The following is a 22,879-nucleotide window of genomic DNA, read 5'->3' as shown; positions in this document are numbered from 1 at the left end:
ACCACTACAACTACAACTTCAACAAGGCTTCTCTTTTTATCCTGCCATCATCCGACGGGCCTCCTGCTCTGCGGCGAACACTCACAATAAATATTCACAGATGTGTGTTAGATGTGTGTGTAGTGTGGACTTGTTATATGCAAAAAGGGTGACAGGTGTACCCGCGTCGAACAACGCACCTGCCCGCAACCCACTCATTTCACTTTACTCTCATCCTATTCATTTGAATTGTTTCAATTTTGGGCTTCAAGTTCCGACTAACATCAACCTCCTATAATCCTGTTACGTTACAACACTACCGTCTACTCTATTTACGCTTTTTTAACTTCGTCTTCTCATTTTTCAAAAGATTTACAAGCTAATTGTCGCATAACTGAATTCATAACGAATTAAGGTAATTGTTTCAACTTTCAATTGCTAACGAATTAAGGTAATTGTTTTAAATCATAAAAAATAATAAGTATACTTAGAATTTTTTTTTTTAAAGATCATATATTTTTTTGTTCGTCAAAAAAAAGGATAATTGAAATAAATTTTTAGACTTCAATTTTTTGAGAAAATTATGTTATTATTTGCACTATCAGTTTTGAATTTTTTATAAAATAGTAAAAAAAAATTTTTTGACGAAAGTTTGGTAAAGGAGTTATATAAGGTTCCATAGAAAAGGTTCAACTTAGGATATATCATTTAAAAAGAAGTTCCAAAAACGCGTAATTTTTTTTAGTTTAAATTTAATTTTTAGAAGTTTTTTTTTTAAATACTAGATTTTTTTTTTTAATTATTAAATATTTTCAAAAATCAACTTTATTAATTTGTAGAATTTGAGATCCGTCAATTTCACTGAAATACAATTGATAAATTAACCAGTTTCATGATACCAAATACTTCAACCAATGATAAATTATACTTAGAAATTTTTTAACAATCACATTTTTTTTAAACTTACTTAAAAATAGAATAATTAAAAACAATTTTTATAATTTGACAATTTTTCAATAAAAATTTTTTTTGAAAAATCATTGGTAACTTTTTGCGTTTTTGTCAATTTTGAATTTTTTTAAATAGTAGAAAAAATTTTTTTCGACAAAAATTTGGTAAAGGTGATCCTTTGTAGTAAAGGGGATAACTTTATAATTTCAAGTTTAATTTTTTGGATATTTTTTTGTACCCCGAAAAATGGTGGTAAAAAAGGGGTAATTTTTAAATTCTATGGTCTACAAAATTTCAACTTCATTACATTTTATGACTAAATGATTGATAATTGTTAATTTATATTATAGATTAGTTAAATGATTAGTCTTATCAAAAATCACAATTTTGAAGTTTTTTTTAGATGGCGTCAAAAATTGTTATTTTCGAAGATATGTTTGAATAAAAACTCATGAAATAAAATTTATAATTTTTTAAAATATTTTATAATGCCAAGTAAATATCCGTCATTAAATATTCGTTAAAAAAAATGAACGATAAGTACCAAAAATTTTTGAAAAAATTTTCTTGAACAAAAGAAAGATAATTCACTTAAGAATAAAACAATTTGATTTAAAAAATCGAATTTTTGTAATTTGTATGAACAATCACATAAACTTATTCTCATTTTTTAAGGCAATAAAAATTATTTTTTTATAGCCTTTCATTCTATAATATATAATCAGAAATATAAAAAAAAAACTTTTGTTATTATTTTGAATAACCGAATCTATGTATTTTCTACCAATTTTTATAATTTAATAATTACATTTCTCTAAAATAATTTAATTTTTCAGAAAGAATACTAATTATGATTCGTTAAAGTCTATTTATTATTAACTCAACTAGAAACTGAATATTTAAAATTACATCAAGAGCTTGGAAAGCAAGAGATCGTTACTTTTGTACTTAATTAAAAATTTAAGACAGCGTAAACATCTGGTAATTTTATTCAATTTAAATTTTAAAATTAAGATCATTTTTGTACAAACTAAAAACATTGAGGTCAATATGTAAATTTTAATTTCTAAGCAAAAACTTCAAGGTAATTATGGATTCATCGAATTTAAATAATTGAATATCTAATTGTCCTATACTTATTGAAAAATCAACTTGATTTGAAAGAAAAAATCTTCAATGAAGTATGAACCCGAAGTAAGTTGTTAGTTCAAATACTTTTTTGCTCGTTACAGGATAATTACATTTTTTTTATATTTTTCCTGTTTAAAATTAATTTCTTCATTGGTAAAAAATTTTTGAATAATTATTTAAAGTTTTATTTTACAATAAAATGTGGACATAAAACTTTTGTTTATGGATTACATGTGTTCACTCCGAAAAAAAGGTATATTTTCAACAATTTTTTTTTTTCTAAGGTAAAAGCCCCAATAGATGATCATGTACCAGTATATGATCACTCCATGTATTTGTATACCTATATTTGTGAATATAGATATACAAATACATGGAGTGATCATATACTAGTACGTGATCATCTATTGGGGGGCTTTTACCTTACATAAATAACGAAATTTTTAATTCAAACTTTTTGTTAAATTGAAGATGCATATTTAATAAACATCTTCTGACATTTTTGTATTCAAAATTTCTATAGAAAAATATTTAAAACTTAGCCATTGAGACGTCTCTTTCGGAGACCCCTTTGAAAAAAGGTGCTTTCGCGTTAACAGCATAATTTATGGCAAGATCATGTGAAATCAAAAAAATCAAGGAAAAAACAAAAAATTGAAATTTGGATTTTTGGCAGTTTTAAAAACAAAAACTCAAATTTTGCTTAAATTTGTACCACAGTTTGATCTTTTAAAATTATTGCGATTTAAAAAAAAAATCCTTCGTCCAAATAGTTGTCAATAGTATATCGAAGACTCATGCTAAATTTCAAGATCAGTTCAGTAGTTTTTGAGAAATCTTGACAACCGACTCGGAAAACAGAATTTCGAGTAAAACGCGTTTGAATTTTTGAGTTTTGAGGGATTGAAGGCAAAGTGGCCTTGAGAACCAATCTTCCCAGGCTCTATCTCCTAAACCCTTAATCCGATCAATTAGAAAATTTAGAACAATATTTTAGACATGTTGTAGGAGGATTTGATAAGATTAAAAAAAAACGACTTCGAAAAGTTCCCAAACCCATATAACCCCTTAATATAAAAAGCTTCAAAATTAATTGAAAAATTTATATTTTACAAATTTTTATGATTATTATTTTCACTTCACCGTAAAGTAGAATAATTTTTAAAAAATCAACATTCGGTCGAACTTTATGTAGAAAAGTAGATAGATCTCTCAATTAGAACACATCGTAATAGTTAAAATATTTGATACTACCGTTATACTGTTAATAAAATTTAAAAATTTCACGGGAAGTTATGCAGTTACTAATGAAAACTGTAACTTATTTCATGATTTTCATCAATTATAGTTTTTAAGTTATTTGGGAAAATCTCGTAAAATTTTGATTTCCATGAATATGAAAAAATTTTTCTAACACCTACAACTTTGGAACTGGTGGACTGATTTGGCCCACTTTCAAACTTGACCAAGATTTTCATTCATACAATGAATGTTTTGAGTTTTTCATTGAGATCTGACAGGAAATGCAACCGTAATTATTTTGACAAGACCGGTCCTATCACATACCTAAATTTTTAAGCTGATGCTGTTTTTCGGTACAGTTCAACAAAATAAAACATTTTTTAGCAAAATTTTATATAAATTTTAATATGAGTATCTCTGCAGCAGACAAATTAGTTGAAAAAACAAAGGGAACAAACAGTTCAAAATGTTGATTATAGATTTTTTTAAGCCAAAAATTCACGTGACCATACAACTAAAAAAGGCCATTCGGCAGCCGAAATGGAAGTAGATTTCATAATGAATAAAAAAAAAAACTTCTATAGGATCGTATACAAAAAAAAGTTTGGAAAATCCAAGAGTGCACGCCTCATAATCTCATTTTTTACAATAAAATTGATTAAAATAAAATATAAAAAGCAAAATAATAAAAAACAGAAAACTGCTATGGTTTAGTGGCGCCATAACTCTAAGGTGAGGTAAAAAAATACTATAATAAAATGTATAGATAAATATACAAAAAAATCCACAGTCATGTATTAGTTTTTTATAAATAATAATTTAACGGCAGTGAATTGAAAGCTCATATTAATTAAGAAAATCCGTCGTGTGTTACTTTAGATAATAAAAAAAAAAATTATTCCGGTACGATCATTTTTTCGACCGATTTCCCTGCTATATACTCCTATTCATACACGGATGTCCAGAAAAGATGATGTTTAATGTTATTATTTACTATGTTAAACAAAAAAATTGTTATTGAAATATATTTTATGTGCCTGACAAATTATTTGACTTGATATAAGTGTACTCATATTAACCTGTAAGTGTGATATAAATAAAAAATCAATTTCAGTTTCGAGAAAACTGCTTTTTCCGAAATGTCGAGAGTAGAGCACAACCTCAACGCTTCGCTTATGAGGCGTGCAAAAAATTCGCTTACGTACATCGTTAAAATGCCTGAATAAATAGTGTATATCTGAAGTAATCAATAAACACTACAATTTTGATCCGTGTAAATTTCATTATGACTAAAATACTAATTTCCAAATTATTAATAAATTAATTATCTACTATAAAACAAATGCAAAAGTGAAATTTCATTAAATAGACGGAGAGAGTAGGTAATTTTTGGCCTATTCGATAGTTAGATATGCAAATTAAAACTTATTTATTAAGCTTGTAGATGCAATCCACAAAAATTTTATAAGTTATCGCATTCAATAATTATTTTTCAAAAAAACAGTGAAAGTACCAATTTCTGAATATGTTAAAGAATTCAAATTGCTGACCTATACTATTTAATAAAAAAAAAAAAAAATAAGTATGCAAATTAAAGCTTATTTCATAAGGTTTCAGATGCAATTTACAGGAATGTAATAGGATATTACGTTCAGTCATTATTGCGAGAAAAAAGAGTAAAGCTAATTTGATGATTTTTGAGATTTTTGAAAACTTTTAAATTGCTGTTATTCCTAAACTATGTAATTTAGGTCATGAGGACCAATGCAATCGTTAGATTTCTATGAAAATCTACTAAAATTGACCGAAAATATAATTAAAATGAAGCCGCTTTTAATTTTTTCAAGAAATTAAAAATTTCCAATTTTTAACGAAGGTTAAGACTTTTTTAAATGTTTCAAACAATAGGTTTAAAAATACTAAAATAAAATAAAATAGTTATCGAGTAATCACTTAATTAAAATAGTCAATTAACGGAACATTCCTGATACCGGAATCACTGGAATCAGATTGAGCTTAGCGAGGTTCCAGGAATGTTTGTGCTTCGATCCGATTTCACCAAGCGGAGCTGATTCGATACTGAGTAGAGAGAATAGATACTCTGCTATACTACTACTTAGTATCTACTACCAAAGTTACGTCTCCGTCCACCCTTACACCCAAGACAGCTCTACTCCCTGGGGCGGTGACTAATTATATTTAATTTAATTGTAAACTACCTGTATAGCACAATCAAATCGCATTGTACGTTATTAAGTACTAATTTACAGTTCAAAATACATTCCCCATTTTGGTTAAATTATCGCTCTAATTTTTGGTAATTGTTTAGTTTTACGGTTACTTGATTTTTTTTGGCATGGAAAATCGATAAATTTAGAATAAGAGTAACTAACATTTTTAATCATCAAATTTTTAAGACAATGTTAGGGTAAATGTTCCAGTAGTTGACCGATTTCATAAAAAAGTCCAAAAATTGTTATTAACTACATTTTTTATGACCTTGAAATTTATTTTTAACTATTGTTGAACTTATAATCATTACAATGAATAGGTATTCCAAATATTATTTAATTTTTAGAACATCGAAAATAATTCATGAAAATTTTTCACCGCATGATCTGACTAAAATCGGTCAATTACTATAGTAGAGTATCCGAGAGGTGACTACATGTTTTAGTTAACAAAAAAGTTTCTATTAGGTTAATCTTATCAAATTAAATTCTGAAGAAGCTTTTAATAGTTTCTTAACAAATCTTTTAATAAGATTTTATAAAAATAATCAAATAAATACCAATTCAACGACCGGTCAGACACTGGCACAATAAAACACCGTTGTACCATAAATAAATGACTTCGGTCATCTATTGGAACCTGCTATTTTTCAAAATACCAGAAGTTGACCGCATGCACAGTTGTAAGTTTCTAACCTATATAAAATAAAAATATAAAAATGTTTACGTAATAATTTAATGTCTACATGAGTGTTGTTATTTAAAATAATTTATAATTATTAAATTATTAGTAATAAAGAAGTATTTATGCTTAGTGTTTTATGTGTTTCAAATAAGATGACTGTTGAGTCAAGCTTAAATTTGTACACTGATAGAAGGATTTATTAGCTATTAATAATTTTTAATTTATTTAAGAGGATAGAGTACATTTATTAATAGTTAATAAGTATTTATTTATATTAAACCAATATTTATTAACAGTTAATAAATATTTTGTTGAGTGAATTTGTTTCGCTTGCAATGTCATATGATATGAAGATTGCTTATAAGCAAAAATCATCTTTATAAATTACTAGCCGTTTTCCGCCCGCTTCGCTGGGCGAATTGAAACAGGAAATAAATTAAATTTTATGTTTTATTTTTATTTTTTTTTTTTTTCATATTTTTATTATTCTCCTTTATTTTTTATTTTTGTATGAACATAAATATGCCCCGCGTATAGAACTGTAGGTATCTATATTGTTTAGACTTGCACAAATTCCAAATTCCATCGAAATAGCCTGTATCTTTCATCGATGTGATTTTTCTAGCTAATATTCATTGTAACTTTCAATGTGCAATGATTATAACATTTCCGTGGCTTTCTTCCAAAAATTAATAATAATTGACACGAAGAAAAAAATTTGAAATGAGCATTGAAAGTTTTAGTTAAAGTCATTGCAAGTCTCATATGTGAAGTTGAAATCTGTCTAGGTTCAAGTGCGACGAATTTTCTGTTAACTAAAATTTTCTCCGTGACATCAATTTTTTATATAAAATTAATTGTTCATGTTTTTTATGAATTCTATTGAAATAAGTAACTAAATTTCTTTTCTACATCTCAAGTGCTTGGAAAATGCATTCATTTTAATCTGTTACATTTCCGCGATCCCGCAATAAAAGAATTCATCGGTTATGTGATTTACAAAAGTAAGATGAATGTAAAATTCTTAGTCCGTTGATTGGATAGCTATATGTAAAGTTAAGTTTTGGAAACCTCTCAATGACTTTTTCTCCGCTGCCAAAGAGACGATTGTTGTAAGGAAATACACGAATATCCCCACAGTCACGAAGATTCTCACCAAATTTGGAGTCTGTAGAAGTTACAGGTTGGAAATTAAAGTTTTAGATTTTAACACCCACTCCCGCTATTTCTGTCGGAAATACACTTTATTGAAGTCCATTTTGAGATGATCTTTACATGAATAAAAATTAGGAAAACGGTTGACTCTAAAGGCCATCCCTGCAACTTCCCGCTACCTTCATACCTAAGTGCTCAACAATTCACTTATTTTTTAAGCTCTTCAAGCTCAAAAATATAATTTTTGTGTAATTTTGAGCTCTCCAAGCTAAAATAAAACGCTGTTCTGTGCTTTTGAGCTCTTCGAGCTCAACAGGCTAATGCAAGTTTTATAGAACACTATTTTTTGAATTTTCAATCCGCAATAACTTTTGAATGAATTAACCGATTTTCTCGCGGTTTACGGCAATTAACGCTGTTTTTTTAATTCTTTGGAAAATATTCAAGCGTAAACTGGTCAGACTGAAAATTTTATAGAAATTCTGAAAAAAAACTTTTTTCGACAACGATATCTCACGAACAAATCAACTTATTTTGACCGGGCTGGTGGCAATCAACGTGATTTTTTGAGGTTAAGAGCTGATTAGTTTTTGGAATTGATCGGTTGAGTCGTTTAAAAGATATTTCAAAAAAACGAATTTTTGGAAATTTTATTTTTGAGATTTCTCAAAATTGATCGACTCAAATTTTGTAAATTAGTATCAGAATTCTAGGGGCAAAGAAACTCTTCAGAACGCCGCTTATTTCGATCGAATCGGATGATCCGTTCAGAAGTTATGAGAGATTTACACACACACACACACACACACACACACACACACACACACACACACACACACACACACACACATACAGACACGGTGACATTACCGCGGAAATAGTCAGGAAAGCTTCCTAGGACCTCAAAACGTCGAGATCTGATGAAAACTCGATTTTCGAAAAACGGGGTGAAAACAATCTTCCCGATTTTTGAAAATTTTCAATTTTCTTAGCGGGAAGTTAATAAAAGATTTCTACCATATATAGAATTTTTAGAAGCTATATTTCGAAATTAAAATTTTTTATTGTTAACACCCACCCCCACGAACCTTATTGGAGGTAATTTATTGTAAAATCCGCTCTAAGATCATTTTTATATTACATATAGAAGACTCTCACTAAATTTGGAGTCTATAGGAGCTATAGCTTGGAAATTGAAAATTTTCATTGTTAACGCCCCCGCAATCTTCTTTGGGGTGGGATATCGTAAAATTTGTTAATAAATCATTTTTACATCACTTATAGGAAATTCCTGCAAAATTTGGAGCCTGCAGGAACTTTAGCTGGAAAATAAAAAATTTTAATTGTTAATAACCACCCCCACAACCCCCTGTGAGGTGAGCTATCGTAAAATTCGTTCATAGACTATTTCTACATTGCTTACAGAAGGTTCCTACCAAATTTGAAGTTTATAGGAACTATAGTTTAAAAACGGGAATTGTTCATTGTTAACGCTCCCGTAATCCCCTTTGGAGCATGAATTTCTTAAAATCCGTTCTTATCCCGACTAGAAATTGTAGTGAGGTATGCCGAAGAATTAGTGAGGGGCAAGTTTGGCTTGCCTAACTTAGGCAAGCCTAATTTGCGCCTTCTTAAATCCACGTTAGGCAAAACGAAGATTGGTATGCCAAATTTGCATGTAATTTGGAACATCTATGGCAAGCCGAACTTCGGCGAACCTTTGGAATGCCTGACTAGCTGGAAGTAACGATAACCAAAAATTTTCTGAAGTTTGGCTTGCCATAAATGTCCCTAATTACCTTTAAGTTTGGTAAACCGAACTTTCGTAAGCCTTTGGATTTTATAATTTCCTGCAAGTTAGGTATTCCAAACATTCGGCAAACTTCGTCTTACCATAGATGGCCCCAATTACTTTTAAGTTTGGCAAACCGAACTTCCGTAGACCTTTGGATTTTATGATTTCCTGCAAGTTAGGCATTCCAAACGTTTGACGAACTTCGGCGTTTCTTGCCAAAGTACGCTAAAACGGAGTGGGAGAAGATATTTGGCTTCAAGTCTTTCCAAGGTTAAGCCTTTTAGTTTTATACATATAAAAGTGTGTATTTATGAGAGTATTTGTGTATTGTACACTGATAGAAAGATTTCTTAGAATTTAAGAAGATTTCTTTATATTTAAGAAATCATTTCTTAAACATCATTTCTTAGTATTTAAAAAATATTTCTTAGTATTGAAGAAATATTTCTTAAATACTAAAAAATATAAATATTTCTTAAATACTAAGAAATATTTCTTAAATACTAAGAAATATTTTTTAAATACTAAGAAATGATGTTTAAGAAATAATTTTTTAAATACAGAGAAATCTTCTCAAATACTAAGAAATCCTTCTATCAGTGTACATATAAACATGGTGTCTCATGTACCCGACTAGAAATTTCATTGAGGCATGTGCCGAAGAACCAATTCGGGGCAAGTTTGGCTTGCCTAGTTTGTACCTCATAAAAACCAAGGTAGGCAGTACGAAATGTTTGGCTTGCCATATTTGAACGTAACTAGGAAAGTTTCATGGATTCCTTGTCTGACATATCATGGGAACACCGAACTGGTTTCAAGTAACGATAACCTGAGTTTTGCTAGTTTGGAGCGAACTTGGCTTTCCGAACTTAGGCTAGCCCAATTCGAATCTTATTTGTTTTAAATTAGGCAAAACGAACATTGGTTGTGCTTATAAGTATCTTGAAGTAAGAGGTTGCTTATCATCGGTGTAGCGTCGCGGTATGGTATAGGGCCCTCGTGCGTCGGGTACCGTGTTCGAGTCTCGCGTTCGACATGTACGATTTTTAATAATTAATAATTACTATTAAGGCGAGTGTGAAGTAAAGTTAAGTGTTATGTGTGATAAGTGTATCTAACTCCTCCATCATCTCCTTCCCCCTTGACCTATCAAATCTACCAATCAAAAAAACCTCTTCACATTAAAAAACGCTCCAAAAAAACAAAAAAAAATTACAGAAAAAATAAAATTAAATAATAAAAATAATATTCAATAAAAGCAACAAAGAATTTGTTTTTTTTTTTATTCATGAAATATTTAAAAAATTTAGTCCTAAATTTAATATTTATACTTAAAATAGTAAAAGAAGATAAAAAAATAAGAATTTGTTATTATTAATTTTCGCTTGATAATAAAAAAGCTAAAAATCAAGAAAGAATTAGATTTGGATTCTTCGTTGCGAATTTGGTTTCCAAACTGCAACCTAATCAGGAAGCCAAGTAGGCTGAGCCTCGCAACTGCGTTAGATCCCAAACTTCGGCCTGTAAGATGGACGGCGGAGTTCATAAGAAAATTTGTTTTTCATCAGTTATTCCATTGGGTATACGTGGAAGTGGGTGGGTGGGAGTGTGTGAGTAGATTCTTAGCTGAATGTAAAAGAACATAATCCGTTTAATATACTCCGTTGAAATCCATGAAAACAAAAGAATCAAGAGAAAATGCTTGTCTTTTGTTTTTATTAGCGGGATAAATGTTCATGAAAGTAAAACAGCAATAAAAAAATTAAGGAACGTTGGAATTCGAAAAATAAATAACCATAAACCATCTAGGAAAAATTTCGCATCGAATGGTCGTAGTTTCATGTCGATACGATCAGTAGTTTGGGCGTTATTGAGCCTCAAAGGAAGACCATTTTCATTATATATATATATATATATATCTATAATAACGTTTACTGTAACATACCGAATTTTATCATAGCTCATAATTATCTTTTATAATTCAAAATATGAAAAACGTTAATTTATTTAAAGAATTGAATTATTATCATGTTTTCCAGCTGTAGGGTTATAAAAAGTGTCAAAAGAAAATTGCTATTTTTGCTTTTGATTTTAAATTAATATTTGTTAACAGTTAACAAATAATCATTAACCATTAATGAATATTTATTAACAGTTAATAAATAATTTATAAACTGTTAAAAATATTTATCAAAATACTCATTTACAAAAAGTAAAATCTGGGTCATATAACGTATAATAATTAAATTACGATCAATTGAAATGCCAAAAATCCTTAATCGGTCATGACCAGTTGCAACTACTGGTACATTTACCCTATTATCAGTCAAAAGATTTTCTTCTTTAAAATAAATAAAAAAATGGAATATTATTCTTTTGATTCCTTTTACTTAAGTTGTGTAATTAATAATGAACTTTAATTTTTTATAATAAAATACTCAAAGAAAAAATATACAATTCTACGTATTAAATTTTCATTCAAAGGTACCTTTGAGAATAATATATGTCGATGCCATCTTGCAGTGAAAAATGTAACTAAAATTGTAAGTTTCAATAAAAATATTTAACTTTTTTATGATCTATAAGTCAGTAATATTAATTATTGATTTAAAAGTAATTAAAAAAAACTTTTTTGAAAAAATTGATAAAAAAAATTTTTTTTTAATTGTAAGACAAGAAATATGTGATTGTTCGACAAAAATCTAATTATCATTTTTTATAATTTGAATTTTGTGGACTGGAAAACTAAAAAATTATGAATTACGTGATTACAAATAAAAAATTTCGAAAAATTAAATTCAAAATAAAAAAAATACGCATCTTTTTAAAATTTATTTTCAGTTGACAACTCTCAAGTTCCGATGAATCGATTTACTTGAAATTTAGCTTGAACCTCCTCTATACAACCCTCTACTAATTTTTGTCAAATAAATTTTTTTTTTATTATTTAAAAAAAAATTAAAAACTAAAAAAAGTTCAAAAAATGACATGATTTTTTCAGTATAGTTTTTTTGATTAAGAACCCGACATTTAAAAAACATTTTTAACTTCCCGCTAAGAAAATTTAAAATTTTCAAAAATCGGGAAGTTATTGGTTTTACCCCGTTTTTCGAAAATCGAGTTCTTATCAGATCTTGACGTTTTGAGGTCCTAGGAAGCTTCCCTGAATGATTCCGCGATGATGTCAGTATGTGTGTGTGTGTGTGTGTGTGGATGTATGTGACCCTCTTATAACTTTTAAACGGCTCGACCGATTTTATTGCGGTTGACGCCACTTGAAAGGGCTTGACCAAACTTAAATTTTGAATACCATTTGGACCGATTCGAACCGGTAGATTTTGAGAAATCTCAAAAAAACTACAAAAAAAAATTTTTCAAAAGTGGTTTATTTGGAATTACTTTTAAATTGCTTTACCAACCAATTCCAAAATCTAATCAGCTCTTAAGATTAAAAAACCACGTCGATCACCACAAGCCCGGTCAAAATCGGTTGATTCGTTCGTAAGTTATCGTTGTCGAAAGAAAACCGAAAGAAGTGTTTTTTCGGAATTACTTCGAAATTCCTGGCTCGATTGATATAAACTTGAAGATTTTTTATAGGGCTTCAAAAACTGCGCCGAATGCCGCCAACCACGTGAAAATCGGTTCATTCATTCAAAAGTTATTGCCGCTTGAAAATTCAAAAAATTGTGTTTTATTAAACTGCTATTAGAGTGTAAATGTGTAATTTTGAGCGCTTCAGTACAAAATGAGCGGGAAGTTGCAGGGATGGCCTTTAGGGTCAACCGTCGTCCTATTTTTTTTTTTTTCAAATAATTATATTTTTAACGGCTTTTAAGATTGAAACAATTTTTAGAATTAATTATAAATATTATTCTTATAGATTAAAGTATTGTGAAGCGTAAAATTAAAAAATCAATACGAATTTATTGATGTAATAAATTTTTATTTTTTGTCTCTTTGACGTGTTGTAGATGAAATTTAAATATAATGTACTTTAAGTGTTTAATAATAATGATAAATAAGAACATTACCTTAGAAATAGGTAGAACAGCTTGGATATCATCCTTCTGAATTTCCAATCGCGCGCTGAATTTCCTCTTCTCGATGTGATGATGATGATGGTGATGCTGTAGCTGCTGTTGACGCTGCAATTGCATCTGTTCGGAAGATCCGCTACGTGTTTGCATAGCAAGATCCTCTTCATCTCCTTCCAAGGTGTATCTTACACTCCACATTATTCTCCCATCATCCCAGCTGCTGCTCCCGTCTCCTTCCTCACTCGCCTCCAGCAGCATTGTCATTATTTCCTCTGCGGATCTGCTGGTTTCAATACAAAACAAACCAACATTCCTTGTAATTATCTCAAAATTATCATGAGAAACAATCAGTACTTAGTTAACTTTAAACAACATTGTTAACTTAGGAAAAACAAAATTTCTTGATTGTTCAAAAACAAGAGTTAAATTTCTTAATCCATATCATTTCTTTAACCCTGGATTGGTATATATTTATTTGACTTTTTATTTAATGATTACTAATGGTTAGTTAATTTAGTATTATTTTTTAAATCAACAACTTCTCGAGTACAAAAGATATATTAGGCAAGGATATCATCATCATTATCATCATCATCATTATCATCATCAACATTATAATATTTATTATAATTATTTGTCTATCGTATTCGACTGATAAAAATTTCTTCAATTTTTCAAATTTTTCATCCATTGTCACAGTTCAATTAATGATAGTTATCTTTTATTTTCTTTAAATTATTTATTACCTCTAGCGGTCTCATTACTTACATCCAATTTATTATTTATATTAAACAAAGTTATACATTACGAAACAGTTAAATCACATTAATTACGTATGACAATCAGTCTCGATTTAATTTAAATTAGTTGATAAGTTATTGCTTTAATTGTGCTCTTGTGCAGTAATGTTTAATTAATTTTTAATCAATTAACACAAGCTATTGTTACATTTATAAATGAATATTTTTTTAAATTATCGTAATAAATCAATAAATTTAAACAATATTTAAGGCATTTACAGTTGGATTTACCAAATTTTTTGGCGCTACTTGATTTGAAGTTAGTGTTTGACTTCGCCGCCAGATGGTTATACTTCTCGCTGCCAGAAAAATCTTAGTGAAGTATAAGTAAGCGTCAAACTTTCTTCGGCAGTCAGCGCAAATAATTGACGACTTATTTACTGAGGGTTTTTTTGTTGTTATTTATTTTTTAAACAAATTTACGTAAAAATCTGGAAAATTCAGAAGTAAACAATTTCTATTCTTCGCATCGTGGTAATCATATAAAAATAGGACTCCACTTATTTTCAGCCAAAAAAAAAAACAAAAAATCTACTTATCGATATTTCTTTTTTAACGTGTTCTACTAACATAGACAAATGAAAGAAAAAAATTCAATTTTTTATAAGATTTAATTCCATAAAGATTTTTACTTTTTAAAATTCTTCAATATGATCTTTTTTTTTTTTTTAAACAAATTAAAAGTGATTTTTTTCATTCTTTTTTCACCCTTATTTTTTTTCATATTATTTCTAGAAGTGTAAGTAAAGCATTAAAGTATTAAGATTACTCACTTGTTCGTCGATTCACTGGAAATTTCAAGCTCGTCACGTTTCCGCTTAACAGTAAAGGTCGCTACTGTATTTTTTCCATTGATATCAGAGGTTAATATCCAATTAGGACTGCTTGAGGATGCATCCAATATTCTCACGCCCGATTTAGCTCGTGCTCTGGATTTAAAAATTAATAATGTATCATTTTATTGGTTAGCAACTATCATTTATTTACACTTTAAAATAATAATCATAGTAATTTAATATTATTATTATTGTTAAGAATAAACGTAGATAGAATAGCAAGTACTTTATTGAAGTATGTATCAAAGTATTAATAGCATCTGATAAATGGATCGGAAGTTTGTATCACTTAGGGATATTGTTAATTATTAGAATATAATATAAGGACTTTAGTACATCAATCCGGCTATCAATTACAATTAAAATTAAATTGGGACACGATGGGAGTATATATAGCTGGGAGAAGAATATAATATAAGAGCGTGAGTTTGTTAGGTCGATCAATAGAAGGTCTCTTGAATTATTTGAAACGTCGTCGTCTAGGTTCTTTTCCACGATCCATTTATTTTCAAACTTAATATCTCTCTTTTTCGAGATCCTTTTCGCTTTTTAGTTTTTACGTATTCAAACGAGTGTGAATAAATCATTTTAAATCTTTTTACGGCATCACAAAATAATGGATCACTTTTTTTCCTTTTTCTTTAAATTAACCATTGTCGAGGAAGAATTTTATTAAAGGGTAAGATGCCCCGGCATTTAATTTATTACGACTGGCAAACGGAATTTATGTTACTTTCTTCTTTTTTTTATTTTTCTACGATATTAACTCTAGAGGACGCTAATTCATCGGAAGAAATTTACTTTTATTTGAATAATTAGTGGGAAATGATTTTTTGGTTAAATTTTAATCTTCTGCTTGTAATATTTGTATATTTAGATTTAACAAGATAATATGCTTATCTTAGAGATCCTCAAAATCTCGAGATTTTATGGAAGCTTGATTTTTTTTAATTTAACTGAAAGTAATAATGCATCCAATTTTTTGTTGATTTTCAATTATCATACTCAGAAGGTTCGAATCGTTCAATCTTCTAAAATGGAAAATCAGAAAAATTTCCTAAGTGGAATTCTTTAGAAGTCTAGCGACAGTAGTCGTCATTATGTCATAATTTGAAGGAAATTTTGTTATAATATTTTATTTTATTAAATTATGTCAAAAACTAGCATCGGCGCAAAAATATATATGTACTAGCTGTTACCCGCCCGATCCGCTGGGCACTTATAATTGTATTTAGAAATTAATAGAATTGTATTTTTAGACCTAGACTTGAAATTTAATTGGAGTATTGTTTTGACTTACACAGATCCTAAAGTCCATCGGATTGGCCTGTACCTTTTATTCACGTGATTATTCTAGCTAATAGTTATTGTAATTTTCCATGTGCTATCACTTTAACATTCCCATGGCCATCTTCCAAAAATGAATAATAATTAACATAAAGAAAAAAATTTTTAAATCGGTTGACCTTGAGGGCCATCTGTAATTTCCTGTTTCTCTTAAGATTCTATCAAATTTTATATCTATAGAAACTGTATTTGAAGAATATGAATTTTTTTGACAATTATCACTCCCGCACTCTTATGTTAGGGAGGAATTTCGTAAGATCCTATTCGAGATGATTTCTTCATTATAAGTAAAAGGTCCCAACAAAACTTCGAGTCCATAGAAACTATTGGTTGAAAATGAGAGATTTTTAACTTCCCGCTAAGAAAAATTGAAAATTTTTTTAAATTTGGGAAGTTATTGGTTTCACCCCGTTTTGCAAAAATCGAGTTTTCAGCAGATTTCGACGTATTAAGGTCACAGGAAGCTTCCCTGAGTATTCTCGCGATGGTGTCCGTGCGGCTGTATGTATGTGTGTGTGAGTGTGTGTGTGTGTGTGTGTGTGTGTGTGTGTGTGTGTGTGTGTGTGTGTGTGTGTGTGTCCGTTAAGTATGTAAACCTCTTATAACTTTTGAACGGGTCGACCGATTGGATCGAAATAGGTGGCAATCCCAAGAGTATCATTGCCATTAAATTTCGTGAAAATTTGAATCGATTCAGTTTGCTAGATTTTGAAAAATCTCAAAAATAAAATTTTCAAAAAATCGTTTTTTTGGAATAACTTCTAAACGGCTTTACCGATCGATTCTAAAAACTAATCCGTTCTTAAGTTTAAAAAACTACGTCGATTGCCACCAGACTTGTCAAAATCGGTTGATTCGTTCGAGAGTTATCGAAAACGAAAAATTTCGAAAAAAGTTTTTTTTTCACATAACTTCGACATTTCTTTGTGGATCGTTTTTGATGAAATAAAATAATTATTAGAGCCTAAAAAACTACGTCGATTGCCACCAAGAACGTGAAAATCGATTGATTAATTCGTAAGTTATCGTTGTCGAAAAAATTTAGAAAAAGTGAATTTCTCCAATTTCTCAAAAGTTTTTGGTCTGATCAATTTATGTTTAAAAGTCAATCATAGGATTCAAAAAACTGCGTTGACTGCTGCCAACCGTGTGAAAATCGGTTTATTCGTTCGAAAATAATTGCCGTTTAAAAATTTAAATAACAGTGTTTTATTAAACTTCCATCAGACTTTTAAGCTCGAAGAGCTCAAAAGCTTAAAACAGCTAACTCTTCGAGCTCTGAGAGCTCGAAATAACATATAAATTATATTTATAAGTAGAATATTTAAAATTTTTAACTTCCCGTTAAGAAAATCGAAGATTTGGAAATTAAAAATTTTCATTGTCAACACCCACCCCCGCAATCCATATTGGGAATAGGTTGTCATAAAATCCGCTCTTAGATCATTTCTACATCACATATAGCAGATTTTTACCAAATTTGGAGTATATATATAAGAGCTGCACCTCAGAAATTTAAAATTTTCATTGTTAACACCAACCCTCGCAACTCCCTGTGGCGAGAGCTATCGTAAAATTTATTCATAATTTATTTTTACATCACTTATAAAAAATTCCTACAAAATTTGGAGTCTGTAAAAGTTACAGCTTGAAAATTTAAAATTTTCATTGTTAATATCCACCCCCGCAACCCCCTGTGAGGGTGAGATATAGCAAAATTCGTTCAAAAATTATTTCTACATACGCACCCGCAATTGTAAGGTTTTCAAAATTTAATATTACATGTAACTATTCGGTCAACGGACTAAGAATTTTACATACATTTTATTTTTATTGATCACATAACCGATAAATTGTTCTTATTACGGGATCGCAGGAATGTAACAGATTAAAATCCATGCATGTTCTAAACACTTGAGATATGGAAAAGAAATTTGGCTACTTATTATGAGAAAATTTATAAAAACCATGCACAAATAATTTTCTATGAATAATTGATGTCACGGAGGAATTTTTAATTAAAGGCAAAATTAGTCGCACTTTAAACTAGAAAGATTTCAACCACAATTATGAGACCTGCAATAACTTTAACTGAAAATTTCAATGTTCATTTCAAATTTTTTTCTTCGTGTCAATTAATATTCATTTTTGGAAGAAAAATACAGGAATGTTATAGTGATTGCACATTGAAAGTTACAATGAATTTTAGCTAGAATAATCACATGGGTAAAAAATACAGGCCAATCCAATGGAATTTGGAATTTGTGTGAATCAAAACAATACTCCAATTAAATTTCAAATCTAGATCTAAAAATACAATTTTATTAAGTGCCTAGCAGAGCGGGTGGGTAACAGCTATAGTAATATATAAATTGTATTGTTGAGCTTGAGAAGCTCAAAAACGTCATAAGTACAATTTTAAGCGCCGAGATATGGAATTAGCGGGAAGTTACAGGGATGGCCTTCAGAGTCAACCGTTTTCCTAATTTTTTTTTCTAGGGGCCTTTTCTTCATCTATTTTTTTGTTTTTTCATTATTTTTATATGAAAAAAAAACTTTTTTTTTTACTTTGGCCAAAAAATCAAAGATAAACAATTACGTGAGCATTCTTAAAAGTCAAAAGTATATTTAATTTCATTAATCCCTCTCACTACACACCAATGGAGAAATAATACATTAAAAAAATAATTAACTGAAATAATAATGATTAATTATTTACTTTCAATGTCGAAATAACGAAAATTTTTAAGGTCGCATCTGTTTAAACTTCCAATATTTTTTTTTATTCAAATAAGTATAAAAAATAAAATAAGAAAAAAATTTATCAAAAAATAAATACTTGGTTGAGTAATGCATAAAAATTCCACTAACCAATGAGAGACATTTTCTTAAAAAAATCAATCCAACCCAATTGCCTTAATATTTAAAGAGTTGAAAAATTTTATTGGGAATGGACAGTATATAAGACGCGAAAATTATACTGGAAAATCATAAATTACTTAATCGCAAAGATGAAAAAGTTTATTGTTTTATTCCTTCTTGTGTCAGTTGTTGCTGCAGCTGTAAGTATTCATTATTATATTGTATTCTTAAAGGACAAAGGGCGCATCACAATTTATACGCCCTTTGTGCTTTTCAGAAAAGTAAAAAAGGCGTATAAAAAATTTTTTTACTTCAATTAAGGTAGTTCTTTCCCAACCTATAGTTTATGCTACTGCTGTCTTTTCCATTCGCTAGTGTCGCCTCTCTTACGGGCTATTGTATAGACCGGATATTGCTCACTTACTTGCACGCATGACTATTTATTTACTTTACTAGTTTACCAATGATTTCTCAAAAACTATGTGGTAGGGAATTCTAAATTTTTTTAGGGTAATTATACATATATTAATCTAAGTAATATTAGTTTTTCGTGAAATTCTTAAAATTTCTTCAATACAAAAATAATAAAACTTAGCAGTTTTCTCTCTCTTTTCCTATACCACCTTCGTAAAAATGTCATTTTCAATTGCAATTATCTTCGGTTAGACGTGGTAAATCGTCTCCAAATTTTAACAGAATGTGTATTATGCATTTAATTACTTATAATATAAATTTTGAAGCTTTCTTGAAATTTTGCTCGCATGACCCAACTACCTTAACTTAAGAATATTAGAAATCTGAAAATTTACTTAAAAAATAAAAAATGAAATTTTGTCAGAGATATGCAAGAAAAAAAATCGCAACAATAAATTATTGTTATTTTATAATTTTCCTACTTTTGGCTATAAGAATTAAAAATTTAAAAAAAAAATTCGAGAAATTATTCAAGAGTATTAAGTTTAATTACATTGAAAAAAATTAAGCTTTCATAAAATCCCGACGTTTTGGCTTCTCAAAAGTCTATTTCTGTAAATTTTCAATTTTTACACCCTCAAAAGTTTCAAACATTCAATTTCTGTCTTGGAAAATTAGAAAAAGAAACAAAAATTTTTTAATACTCGCGCTTTTTGCTTAAAGGATTTTTTCTCTTAAAACAAAAGGAGTGTGTTTAAAAAAAATTAATTTTTTTTTTTTTAGTCAATTTTTAAAATTCGAACATTCCTGAGCTGATTTGGGGAAAAAAAAAAATGCAGAGCAAATAATGTGTATAATTTAAGATACGCCTTTCTTGCTTAAAAATCGCGAAATTTTTTTTTTTTATTTTAACCCAGCTTTTCAGACTTCTGTCTCGATGGGGGTCCGGCCGAGACCGGAAGGGGACTCCAGGCTGATCGGTACATTAAGTTTGGCGTAATAAGTTTGGCGGTATTACATACTTTTTCAGCCTGGAGAGTAATGCGGCGATGGGCCGACTTTGGGGAAACTGCACGCATTTGCCTGTGCCCCACCGGTAGCACAGGGCTTGGGGAAACCATCGAAAAACCCAAACCTGTACAGCCCGGCGTGAGTTACGAGCACCGATGTTCACTGAAAATTAAATTTCAGCTCACACCGGGATTCGAACCCACGCCTCACCAGTCCCAAGCAAGCATGACAAGCGTTATACCGCTTAGCCATAGGACTGGCTTAAAAATCGCGAAATAAATTGATCATTAATTAATTAATGGGTTGTATCATTTATAAGTGGATTTTCATTCAATTTTTTTTTTCAAGCTTGCTGCCTCCAGCGGTAGCACAGGTGGCTCTTCAGGTGCATCTGCAAGCTCAGGTGGCGGCAATGCAGCTTCTACTGCAAGTACTGACTCGTCGTCATCAAGCCAATCTGATAGTGGAGGCTTCATGGACAGGGCCATGAAAATGTTTAGTGGAATAATGTAATTAAAATGGAGATCACCACATTTGTACTTATGAACATGTTTGATCAAAATTAACAAATATGAACAACTATCTCTATCAATTTTTGTGAATCTTTTGGAAAACAAAAATAATTCGTTTCAATTTTAGCTTTTTCATAGGTTAAAGGAAATTTTTAGTACAAAGATAGGATCAATTTTTTACTATTGAATAAATTTTCTTGACTCGAAAAAATATTTAGAAAGAATAAATTTATTTTAGTAAAGTTAAGTTTTTTGAGCCAAAAAAATGTTCTTGTCTCAAGAAATTTTTATCTTGCTTCAAAACTACTTCGATCTTCCTCACAATTTTCTTAGTTTAAATAAACTTATTTTCTATGTACTTTTAAACTAGCGTACGGGTAGATTTCAAAATCTAATCAGCTCTTAACCTTAAAGAAAGACATCGATTGCCGAAAGTCTCATTGAAATCAGTCGATTTGTTCAAGAGACATCGTTGTCGAAAAATTTTTGAAAAAGTATTTTTTTCACATAACTCCGACATGTATGTTTTTATCGTTTTTGATGTAATAGAATAAGTGCTAAAAAAACTACAAAGAACGCCAATTTCGTTAATAGATAGATAGATTTGTTGCATTGTACAACAGTAAGAACTGCCTTTTTACAATTTTTTCATCACAATATTACTGCCTCTCTTTATTTGCTGCGTTCAAATTTCTTTCAAATTTTTCTTTCAAATTATCTTTCGATTGTCGGCTGTGGACCGACTTGTGCTTCCTGTACTGCATTCGCCTTATTCTTCACCTCTTTCTATATAAATTGGTTGTTGGAATAGTGACATGGGGAAACCACAGAGAAAACCCATGCCAGTACAAGTCGGCTATCGGAGCGACCTCCGATGATTGGTGTTGGAACTGTTCTAACAATCGTCAGGGCTCGAACCCTCGCCTCACGCCATGATGTACGAACGAACTAATGGTTTAGTCCGCTCGGCCGTCATGCCGCTTCAATTTCGTTAATATTGGGCAGTTAGTTCGCGAAAAATTGAAATTTAATCAATTTTAAGGTTGTTCGGACACTGATGCACTTTTTAAAGACCAAATTTAATTTTTGATATGTTATGAATTGCTATCTCATACGTCTAAATTAATTTTTTGGAATAGATCTGACGAAGGGTTATCCTTTAATAAATTATTAAAAAATTTAACATGTAGCCTATAGAGACTATTGGCGGATTGCACATATATCGATTTATGTGACTACCTCATAGGAAAATGAAAAAACAAAAAACTTCTATTTTAGTTAATCAACTTTCGTAAAATACGTTAAAAATAAAATGAAAATTTTCTGATGAAGGCTTTTAAAGATATTTTAATGCAAAAGATGAGAAATTCACGAAAATTTCAGGCTGACATATTTAAAAATAAATAAACTATGTGATTCAGCACAGTGTGGCAATGTTGCACAGAATAGAACGCGCGAATTTTTTACTTTAATAATTCCTGTGTATTTTTATGGGTTATGTTTTTCAACTCAACACTACATAGCGAGATAAATATAAACAGCTGTTAAGCGCGGTGTTGCCAGATCCGAGTTTTGTGAAAAAATACTTGAGTCAAACGTTGACTACTTATTGTTTTTGTTAATAAAATTATTTAATTATTTTAATTAATAATAATATAAGGTAACGGTTAAATTATAGTAATGAATTTTCATATTCGAATTTTTAATTTTAATGAAAAAAAAATTTAGATTCTACTGTGACTTACGGGGTACTGTCCGTGCAACCTTAAAAAAGTATTTTTTTAACATAACTTCAAAACTTTACTACGAACCATTTGGTAAGTAATAAATTATCTCTTTTCGGTTGAAAAACTTCGTCGAATTCTACAATCCCCAAGTTGATAAATTT

At 29.5% G+C, this 22,879-nt stretch overlaps 1 protein-coding gene and 1 long non-coding RNA gene across 6 annotated transcripts in view; one reads left to right on the top strand and one right to left on the bottom strand.

Moving 5' to 3' along the window:
- Positions 1 to 22,879, bottom strand: part of LOC123270217 (transmembrane protein 132E) — a 123,177-nt gene that overhangs the window by 31,631 nt on the left and 68,667 nt on the right. For 3 of the 5 annotated variants that reach the window (XM_044736179.1, XM_044736175.1, XM_044736178.1), the window contains exons 3-4: positions 14,783 to 14,938; positions 13,204 to 13,492 (exon numbers count right to left, since the gene is read on the bottom strand). In XM_044736179.1, coding sequence (XP_044592114.1) covers positions 13,204 to 13,492; positions 14,783 to 14,938 — 445 coding nt within the window. The remainder of the gene's footprint in view (positions 1 to 13,203; positions 13,493 to 14,782; positions 14,939 to 22,879) is intronic. The other 2 variants (XM_044736177.1, XM_044736180.1) reach the window with 1 other exon arrangement.
- On the top strand, positions 19,009 to 21,121 carry LOC123270233. Its single transcript, XR_006510542.1, has 2 exons — positions 19,009 to 19,254; positions 20,828 to 21,121. It is a non-coding gene; the product is annotated as an uncharacterized LOC123270233 (long non-coding RNA).

Source organism: Cotesia glomerata, linkage group LG8, assembly GCF_020080835.1.
Source record: "Cotesia glomerata isolate CgM1 linkage group LG8, MPM_Cglom_v2.3, whole genome shotgun sequence".
Classification (NCBI taxonomy): domain Eukaryota; kingdom Metazoa; phylum Arthropoda; class Insecta; order Hymenoptera; family Braconidae; genus Cotesia; species Cotesia glomerata.
Note: the sequence above shows the minus strand (reverse complement) of the source record. Positions and strands in the feature narration are given on the sequence as shown.